The sequence below is a fragment of the Gallus gallus genome, chromosome Z, assembly GCF_016699485.2.
Source record: "Gallus gallus isolate bGalGal1 chromosome Z, bGalGal1.mat.broiler.GRCg7b, whole genome shotgun sequence".
In the NCBI taxonomy this organism is placed as follows: domain Eukaryota; kingdom Metazoa; phylum Chordata; class Aves; order Galliformes; family Phasianidae; genus Gallus; species Gallus gallus.
Genome location: NC_052572.1, coordinates 21,395,269 through 21,406,296, shown reverse-complemented (window position 1 = coordinate 21,406,296; position 11,028 = coordinate 21,395,269). Strand labels below are relative to the sequence as shown.

Genomic DNA, 11,028 nt, shown 5'->3' with positions numbered 1-11,028 from the left:
GGTCTACATAGAGCTTTGTTTGAAAAACATTAGCTGGGTACTAGAAAACCTCAATGAATTTGCATCACTGTCAGCAAAAACAGATGATCTCAGAGGTTTTTATCCATCAAAGTATTCGTCTATATGTCAGATTGCTATTTCTACTCATCATAATATTTCTCGGGATTACTAGTTTTGTGTGACATTGTAACCACTGTTGCTCATTTGACTTTTATAATGTTCAATTAAACAAAGAAAAATAATTCAGAGGCACACTGTTTAGGGAAGAACTGCACAGGTAGCCATAGGGTGGCTGTGTGACCGGTTCTCCTTTCAATGGGCATTTTGTGGCTGAGTTTGAGTGTTTTAGTGTAGGCTATTTACACATCGGCACACATAAATACTTGCGCAGGATGCTGACAATAGATTCTTTTTCTGTTCTTCAGTCTGACTTCCACAGTTCTGCAGTTATGCGCAGAACTCATAAAAAAGCCAACAGGCTTCAGGGGAAAATAATGTCCAAAGATTGAAATAACCATTGTATAACTCAGTTTGAATTTAAGGAACTTCTGACCTGCTATTGAGACTTCAATAAATGCCTCAGTGAATGGTAGAGATATTTAAAATACCATCATCATCTAGCCAAGGCTAGCACCTTTGTTTCTCATTAAAGCATGTGAATTGTATGTTCATTACCTTTTTCATTTTTAAAGATATTGAATTGTTGTGTTTAACTTATATATTTCAAGAGATCCAAATAAAGGTGTATAAATAAATAAATTCATGAGCAATACTAGAATGACACTAAAAACCAGCATATTTTCATTGCCTTTGCTGCTTAGGTTTGTTTCCATAAATGTTAACTTCACATCATTTGTGTCACCGCACGACCCGTATCCCAAGGTTTTGCACCAATGGGGGATACAGAACACAGCAAACAAACCTATCATTTACGTAATAGATTTTACAGAAAACAAACTCTTCGTTCTAAGAAATAATCCATAATCTACTTGATCTGTAATCTCAAAAATGAAATAAAAATGCATTTAACAAGACATTCTACAACAGGTGACAACAATTTCATGTCCCTGCCCAGCAACATCATAGAAAGATTTTTTCTGGCATATTTCTCACCACCTTCTTCAGATGAAACTCGAGCTAGAACTCTTATAATTGCACACACAGTGGGATTAATGCACAACCTCAGCACAACAAATGTTAGCAGTGAAACCTTTTCAAACATCCTCCCTCTGCTTGGCAGTCATCTATACAAAACAGCGTTGGAAAACTGAAGCAGCTGTGACATTTCTGCATCTGCTTTGCATCTCTATTATGGAAAACACATCTCCACCCTTTTCAGACCAAAAATGAGCACAAACAGGTGAAAGATTTGAGAACAAACTGCATCCAGTTCCAGGCTAGCATTTCTTCAGTCACTCATTAGTATAGTATTCATTTTCCACACAACACTGGATTACAGAAACATGTTTTCCTCAAGAGGGTTTTTTAGAAAATCCTCTGTAACGTATAAAATTCCACATACCAATTTTGTAAGTTTCTACTAAACTAAAATTCCTATGAATATATATATATATTTATTAATTGCCATCATCATACACACTGGCTTGGTAATTTGGATCATTTTTGTATTATCTTTGGACGATCACCACCAGCATGAAGTTTAGCAGGAGCAAGTGCTGGATTCTGCACTAGGGACGGGACAGCTCTGGCTGTGTTCAGACTGGGGGTGTTAGAGGCTGGAGAGCAGCCCCACAGAGAGGGATCTGGGGCCCTGGCTGATGGCAAGTTAACATCAGCCAGCAGCATGCCCAGGCAGCCCAAAGGGCCGTCTGTACCCTGGAGGCACCATGCCCAGCACTGCCAGTGGGCGAGGGAGGGGCTGTCCTCTGCTCTGTGCTGTGCAGCCTCACCTCCAGCACTGGGTGTGGTTTGGGTGGCACAATATAAGGACATAGAGTTGTTAGAGAGTGTCCAAAGGAGTGTTACGAAGGTAGAGAACATGGAGAAGGCTCCTGGGTGTGCTCAGCGCAGAGCAGAGGAGCTGAGGGGAGGCCTCATGGCGGCTGCAGCTCCTCACAGGGAGCGGAGGGGCAGCGCTGAGCTCTACTCTGTGTGGCACCGTCAGGGCCCGAGGGAACAGCGTGGAGCTGTGCCACGGGAGGGGCAGCTGTGGGCTGGGGACGGGCTGCACCAGAGGGCGCGTAGAGCACTGGAATCAGTTCACTTGATTTATTCATTCCGGACAAATGTGAACGCTTCCACGTTTCTCAGCTGGAATTATTATATACATCTATCACAGAACCGCCAACAGTTGAGGTTGGCAGAGACCTCTAGAGGCCGCCTGCTTCGAGCCCTGCTCAAGCGCGGACATCCAGAGCAGTGTTCATAGGCAGCTTTCCAAGATGTCTCGGAAGGACACTCCAGCGCTGTCACCCTCGCAGCAATGAATTACCTGCTTCCTGATTTTCAGACAAAAACGGTTGGTGCCCATTGCCTTGCTGCAGAACTGGCCACAACTGAAAGAGTCCGGCTCCATCTTCTTTGCCTTCTCCTTTCAGGTGTTTACAGACGTTTGTAAGATCTACCTAAGCCACTGCTTAGTTAGGACTGAATAGTGTGTAAAGTGAGTAAAGTAAGTAAAGACAAATCTAGTTTTTCTAAAATTACCTCCTGTGACATCAAGTTCTTCTTTTGTATGTTTACCGCTGTAAAGCAGAACTCGACCTAGGTTTGGCTTTATGCAGTTAACTCAAATAAGAGGTGTCTTTTGTCTGGTGTTGAAAGTAGCTTAGAAATTTACAGGTGTCTCCTCTTGGGAGGAGAAAGGAAAAATAAATAAATAAATAAATAAATAAAATAATTCAGTATTTGTGTAATCTGAGGTTCTCCCATGAAGCAGAGGCACTTGCGGGTAGCGTTATTTGATACAGTTACACATAGATAAGCTCTGAGGAAGTATAAAAGGCTGCTCGGGGCCAAACCAAACTTAGGAAGAATTAAGAACAATTTTATAAAGAAATAAAGAAAAGTTTAAAATTGTTTAAAAGCTATCTAAATTAGACAAATCATGATTACTGTAATATATATTTTCATTTTAGTGGTTAGATCCTTAGACCTTCATTTTCCCAAAGAATGAAGGCCTTATCTGTGCTTTTCTTCATAGTTATTTTTCAGAAGGCATGTTGTTCTAATGGTAAAAATATTTTTTGGAGGGCAGATTTAGATTTATCCTCTCAAATGGAAAACTCTATTAGATTCTCCTGTCAGTCTTTAATTTTTCAGAACAATTGATGTGCTCTGAGGCACTCAAAACCTTTTAACATTGACTTTATTCTGGTGGGCGTGAGGAAAGATAGTTCTTGATGGCAGAAGAGCAGAAAGGATTTGAAGCCATAACCTGAAAAATGCTCCCTAAAGTCAGCTCTTTCCCAAATGAATGGCAAAGGATGAATGTAAAAAGATTTTTGAGAAAGAAGTTTCTTACCTGTTTGTTTTCTAATACCTGCAACATGGAAAATCTCTAGAAATCACGTTCTTGTTTGTGGTAAAACACGGCTCTAATTACACAGGCTGTGTAATTGATTCCTCACAGCATAGGATGAATACACATAAAGCAAACATTTTTTATTATTTGGGAAGAACTACAGGAGTACAACTCAAATGAAACAACTCACTTTATGCAGAACCCCTTTCCTGCTTGAATACTTCCTTTGCCCAAGATGGATTCAGACACTGAAGCAAATAAGCAAATGTAGGGACTTAGACATACTAACAAATAATACATGTGATCTGAAAAAGAATAAATCTGCAGTCTGATGCATAAAAAGCAGAAAAGATAAATTCTCCCAGAGTAATGTCCACACAGACAAAATTAAGGGGGGTGGGTGGAAATTCCAAACTTCCAGCGGGTAACAAATGCAAAAACTTAAATGTAGAGGGGCTCAGCACTTCAGTGTCACCAAGGCTGTAAGCCCTTGCAGTTAGGGTCTCTCTTCTACATAGAGGAAATAGGAAAGGTCAAGATGTAAGTCAGATTGGTATGCCAGCTGTACATTTAAAGTACAGATGACTTAATCTGTGCTTTTACATTGTCACAGTTTCCAAAAAACTGGATGTAAATCCACATTTGCCTCTCCTATAATGTCTGTGCCTCTCTTTTCCCAGTAGCCTTTGTACATCTTGTTGGTCAGACCCAAGTTACCCTATTTAAGCCTGCACTTAGTCAGTCTTCTTTGCTATTTCAACTACTTCATTTATACTAGCCATAAAAAGACTACTCATCTCTTCAGAACAAGAGTCGCTAATTCATTTCATTATAAAACTTGGCAATTCAGAAGTGAGAGGGTTTTTTACTGTTTTGCTTTCCATTGGTTTTGTGCTTTTCTTTTTTTTTTTTCTTTTTTTAATTCTTAATAACTCAGTCTTACAATGAAACCAATTCAAGCAGACCCTTGTTGCACTGAGATGGATGGAGTTAAAAACACAAATAAGTCTTTACTAATGGATACTGACATGGGATTAATGCCTATAAAAGCTACAGAAATATAGAATTGTGCCATGGAGAATTTCCTGGAAGTTAAATAAGTCCATCACACAGAGCTTTATAGAGCATTAGTTTATTATCTATTCTCCATGTGTTACCTCAGGAACAGTCTAATTATATACAAAAATTTGGAATGTTGAATAAATGCTGATCAATAAAAACATTTCATCGCTGTTGACGTGGGAATATTTCTAAAGAAAAAAAGTCCCAAATCATAACGGTTTGATTTTGTGTGTTGCTTATTGCTATGTTTGTGTTCAGAGAATGCTTTCAAGTATATACACACTTCTTAAAAACTCCAGTCCAAAAAAGAAACTAAAAATATTTACACAATAAATATGTGGGGGACTTCATCTTTTCATTATGTCAGTTGAACTGATTCTTTAATGAACTAGTAAGAATAGAAAGAATTAACAGAGTATGCATCAACTCATTGCCATTCTGAGTAAGTTACACTGCTGACAGATGCTTTTTCTGTTCAAAATGTAGTTTAAGAAAAATGCCACTATTGTCTCTCCTGCTGAATCCCAATTAGACTAGTACAGAGCACATCTTCCTCCCACTCTCTGCAAAATCATCTAGCTTGACATGTATTTAAGATTACACACAGACACAGAAGGAACGAACACAATTCAACCCATTGAAAACTCCAAGGTTTACTGAGTAAAGTCAGTATAATCCACGTTTTATTTGATGGTTAATTTGCTAATTTACTGAAGACAAACTTTGGCCAAATGTTTCCACGAGAGGTACTAAACTTCTATAAAAGTCTGTTTCTACGGTTCTACCATAGCCGAGAAGTTTTTAATAGAATTGTCTCCTGACAAGTCAATCTGAAAATTGAGTAACATAATACAGTTTAAAACTCCTCTTAACATTAAAGCAAAATACAACACAGTATAATTCCTCAGTGATATAATTAAATGTACTGCAAAATGTATATAAAGTCAGCCCAAGATCAGTAAAGAATCAGTTCTGCTTTTTGGACTTTTCCCTTCCCAAAGATACAGGTTATGTAGAAGACCAATTTAGGATGTGTCTGTCTATTCTCTTTCCCTTTAAAAGGCAGTGTGTGAGAACAATAAAATGATTGAAATTAATGAACATGTGATGTGAACATTTTCCTTTTCAATAAAAAAATAGAAACTAAACAACCAAACATTTCTCAGAAGGGGAACACTGAAGCCTGCCATTATATAGCTATGTTTCTCATTCTTTTCTTTAAAGATTAAGAGCACAGAGAAAATAAGTGAATTTTTATCAAAATACAGCACATTTCTGCTAATATATAAAAAAAAAATCACCATTTTCCTATGTAAATATCATGGAAAATCAACTAAAAAGAATTAAAATATACAAAGAGTTGTTAAAGGGTTTCAATTAAAATTATTAGAACTATACACAGTACAATAAGCAACAGTTAACATCTTTGAAAGAAGTGCAATAATATTGAAGTTCACTTACTTAGAAAGTACTGCCTGTTTATTACCGCTAGCTGTGTGTAATTCCTCTCTTGCAGTTCATTTCCCCAAAACTAAAGGAGGCTGGTGTTTTTGCTAGGTTTATTAAATGCATTTACTTTTGTACACATGGGTCGAAAAGAAAGCGACTTTTACTTGTTTCACACAATCAACTTGTACGTAAGTAAAAATGAACTGCAATAACTGAATATTGCTCCAATGACAGGCTAATCATTAGCCCCGATTAAAAACAGTTACTGGTCTTCTATGGCACTTTTCCCTGGTCCATAACAACCGTGTATTAATTAACACTGCAGACTGCGCAGTCTTTATTGAATTACAAAGGAGAAAGAGAAAAATAAAGTTAATGTTTCTGGTAAACAAAATTAATACAAGCATAATTGAATATTTTACACAGTAATAAGGAACAAAGGCAGCCTGTGGTAAATCACTATTACATTAATACAGTTAGAAACCCTTTAATGACTCTGAAGTGTCTAGTTCACATTTAATGTTACCTGTAGGAACAGCCCTTTAAGAAACATCATTACAAACTGGTTGGTTGTAAGTATACCCTCCCTTTGCCCTCCATCTCATCACAGCAATTCTCCATCACCGTTCAAAGTTTCACAAACTTGCTTTGGTTACCTAGCTCCATGCGTATGGTCTCCTTTTTGATTAACAAGGCAATGCAAAGGCCAAACAAAATCAAGATGACTTTCATAACCCTTCCTGCATCATCTGTTTTGTGTGTGTTTAAATATACATTACAGGCAACAATCTTAAAAACTGGCCATTTCGGTTTCATTTTAAAAATCTGAAAGGTTAAAATGGAGTACTTTTTATAAAGATAAAAGTATCTCCATTTGCACAAAACTGGAGATTTCCATAGCAAAGAAAAATCTCTGGGCACATTTCCACAGTACAGCTGAAAAAAAGTATGTATTGAAGAAAACCCAACTAAACATGAATCACATGGCAAATGAATAATCGATGACTATATTAAGAACAAATCCTGTAGAATATCACAGATTTGTAATTACAGTCTTCCTAAAAAACACCATAATCTTTTATTGCATTTTCTATTGGTAGATGTACACTCCAGAACTAAATGCTTTTTTTTTTCTTTATTGATTCCAGATTTAGATAGCAGATAGTTGATTCACCTGACCTTTGTACTGTCCGACCAGCACCACCTTCCATCTACCCATTCAACTATACAATGTGCACATATCAAAGCCAACATTTAATATCCCCTTTCCACATCTATAGAAGTGGTTTCAGCATAACACATTAATATCTGGTGAATAAAAATAAAGGCAATAAACAGCTACAGGACAGACAGCCCTGCCATCTGTCCATTGGCTACAACCTAGGCTTCTTAAAGCCTCGCACAAAGTTTAGTAATGTGTATGAATTATCCAAAAATAAACCTACCATCTGTACAAAACAATAACACAGGTTTGTTCTTGGAGGAGTGATCCTTAGATTGCTATAATGCTTAAAAACAAGTTTATTCACCATATGCATTTCCAAAATGATTTTCTGTATGTTCTATACAGTGGTTTTTTCCCCTTTAACCACAAGTTCAGTTTTTCATTTCCTGTACAAATATTGATCATAATTCTTTTCAAGTTCCTTTCATGTATAAAAATAGGCAAAATATTCAGTTTCCCATAAGTCCTTCAATGAATCCTGTTGGCTTTATCCCCATTATCCACAGAATTTATGAAGAAATTTCTCTCACAATGATGAGTTCCACTGTGTTCTGAAAAGTCTTTAGCAAAGATACTGCTTGTCCGTGATCAATATTTATGAAGCTGTATCCATTAGCCTAAAAAGAAATTTTTAGAATTGAAAATGGAAGTCTGATATTTCATGTTAGTTCACTTAAGCTTAAACTAGGTTTAAAATAACAAAATCTTACAGGAATGCAGGCAATAACATGCTGCTGATTCGCTCATTACATGATTAATGTCAGCAGAACACACATGTATATGCTATAAGGAATTCACTGATCCTGTTAGCCTTGAAAAAAATCTGTCCCAAGAGTACTAAAAATATTTGCAAACAGCCAAAAGAGAAATCTGAGCTTGAAAGCATCAGACATTTAATTCTTCAGACTGAATACAGCCATGCTAAGGAAAACCAAAGGCAGTACAAATGATACATCTCAGTTTAAATACTAGAAATGGCATTTGTGATTGATAAATTAAGAAGTAATTAAACCTCTAACAGAAAAGCATTCATAGCATTGTGCCCTTTTAGGACTTTACTCCCTTTCTCCCCTCAGGCTATGTACAATGAACTTTCTTTCTCCCATGAGCACAGTATAGCAGTGGGCCAGATTGTTCTATGAGGTTATACAGTCTTCACCTGTGTACATCTCCCAGGACCTGACCGGATAAATCTCTGATCAGATCTCTGTGCCAACTCTCCTTCCGCAGAAGGCTGGGATTGAAACCTCCTGGGGTCACCCCAGCTTCAATTTTCCTATTATCAAGCACCTCTGTTTCCTAAAATGGGCTTGGCAAACATGGGCAGCCCTCAGCAGCCTACAGAAATGAGCAGTCAGCTTTTCAGGATGCATTGCTACAAATTCATCATCAGTCTGGGTTGTAAAATCTTGCAGAGTGACAATTTGGTCTGTCCACTGCTTCCAGCTCTGTCTCCCACCTTTCTCCCAGAGGGGCTGGTGCTTCTTATGGTGACAGAGGTCCAGTCAAAATGTCACTAGAGGTGACACAGAGGTGACAGTTAAGGCCAGCTGTGCTCTTTGCTGTTCCATTTTGGAGCTGTGCATGCTCCTCCTATCACCTAACACTTACTGTTGCTACCAGCTAGACCCTTTGTTATTAGGGCAGTAATCTGTAAATCTGTATAGGGCTACAAAGACAGTTTGAAATATAGAAGTTTGAGAGAGCAAAAGCAGCAATAATAATTCCATGCCATCATCTGTATAGTATGTCCTAACCTAATATGCAACTGTATCTTAAGACTTCCATGCACAATTATCTAGACGCTGGTTGTGTAGAATATTTTGCTTGATATATGTATTAGACATACATCATAATATACTTCTAATGTATGTTTTACAGAAAATGTTGTAATAACAACCATAGGAGAATAATCTGAGGAGAGATCACAGACAGATGCAGCAGTTTTTATGACTAAATGTCAGCAAGACAGAATGAGACTGTTGTTACATTGTCACTGAGGCACCACGGTTATAAAGAGCATGCTGTTACACCAAAAAAGTTTGTTAGTTATGAGAAATGAAAGTGCTTGTAATTGTCTATAGATGCAAATGCAGGGTCTCCCTGAGCTCTTAAAAACTATAAATTCCTCATTAAACAAAAAGCAAAACCCTAGCAGAGTGCCAGCAAGACAGAAAGAAATTTAATTACATATGTCACAGAGACAAATGAAATTCTATGAAGTCAAGAATAATCCATCAAAAGAAAAAACACCCTTCACACACATTCCACTCTATTCCAAGATTTAATATGTTATTATTCTGCCTGTATGGAGTGTTGCCCCTTCACTTAAAGCAGTCTACATCACTCAAGAGTGCTAGGACTGGAAGCTAGCTTTCTCTTGGCCTAGTCAGGAAAAACATGGACTTAATTATTTACCACACTCAAAAGCACATTATCTCAAAGGTGGAATAATTTGATCTTAGTTCATCTCTGTGTGTGCGTGCTAGCCAGCTTTCTCTTTCATTGGAGGGATCATGCAATTTGTTTTTGTTTAAGAAAACTGTACGCACAGTATTTTAATTGAGATGTAAAGTTTTTGTTTGTCTTAAAGAAAACGGAAATGTAGCAGAGCTGAGTCTATAAATACCCTGACACTGGTAACATGGAGAATAATTTTTATCAAGACTAGCTCTGCAACTTAAAGAGTGCTTTAAATGTCCTGTTAGCCTGTTTCTGTACAACAATAAGGTTATATAACCCATTCGTCCATTTCCTTGACCCCTCCAAAAATAACTTGAGAGTTCATTAGTTAATTTCAAGCAAATCTAATAGAAAAGTGGTCTGAAAAGTATGAACTTTCTGCAGAAAAAAAAAGCTGCAGAGCTGCAACCAGAACCCAGAGCTCCTGAAATAAACTATTTGGCTTGCTTGTGGCAGGTGGGGTAGCCAGGAGGCACACACTGCGAGCACTCAGGTACCAGTCAGCAAAGAAGGGGCCTCTGTCAGGGGCTGTGCATATCCAACCTGCCAGCTAGGGGAAAGGCAGCAAAGGCTGACACAGTCTGCAGCACTACAGTGTGGGGATAGCAACAGAAAATGGGCATGAGGAGTAACTGATGGCCATCACATGATTTATTATCCAGAATATTGTATAAAAATGACTACAAGCTAAATAAATGAATGACAAATTTTAATTAACTTGCTCACATTCCATCTTGAATGACAACATTAGGACTATTTTTTGCCTTTAAAATTATGGAAATTAAAATTAGAAAAAATATTCAGAATTTGAAAAATGACTCAAATCGTAAATGCTTCAGCCCATCTCACTTATCCTAATGTTAGGTAGAAAAAGAATTGAAAGCACTATCCCAGAAAGCTAGAAAGGTTCTGGATAGATACTAGTGATCTACACAAAAATGAAACATACTGCTTTTAGAAAAGAAGCAAATTAGAAAAGAACTAATACATTACACAGGCTAGTTAATTATATGACTACAGTACCTGAATTATTTTATCCCCAGGTTGCAACAACTTAGATGCTGGTCCTTCAGGTTGTACTCTGGTTACAAATATACCCTTGAAAAACAGAGGTGGAAAACATTTTTGACTAGTTATTTCATAAAATTAGGGTATACAGATGTAATTAAAAACATTTCAATTTTCCATCCTAAATAGAAGACAATGCAGTATTATTTTATGGCTGCCTTCTTTTTCCAATGTTAAATCCAGGGCAATTTGCCTTTACAGGATTACTGAAGGGCAAATTCTGATTTGCCTGATGTGTAACTCAAGCCTTTGTTTAATTTGGCAGATGTATATGTCA

At 37.4% G+C, this 11,028-nt stretch overlaps 1 protein-coding gene across 12 annotated transcripts in view; it reads right to left on the bottom strand.

Moving 5' to 3' along the window:
* Positions 1-4,600: 4,600 nt before the first annotated feature.
* ERBIN (erbb2 interacting protein) overlaps positions 4,601-11,028 on the bottom strand; it is a 120,155-nt gene continuing 113,727 nt past the window's right edge. For all 12 annotated transcript variants that reach the window (XM_046905528.1, XM_046905529.1, XM_046905527.1 and 9 more), the window contains 2 exons: positions 10,707-10,781; positions 4,601-7,837 (listed from right to left, as the gene is read on the bottom strand). In XM_046905528.1, coding sequence (XP_046761484.1) covers positions 7,730-7,837; positions 10,707-10,781 — 183 coding nt within the window. In that variant the 3' untranslated portion in view covers positions 4,601-7,729. The remainder of the gene's footprint in view (positions 7,838-10,706; positions 10,782-11,028) is intronic.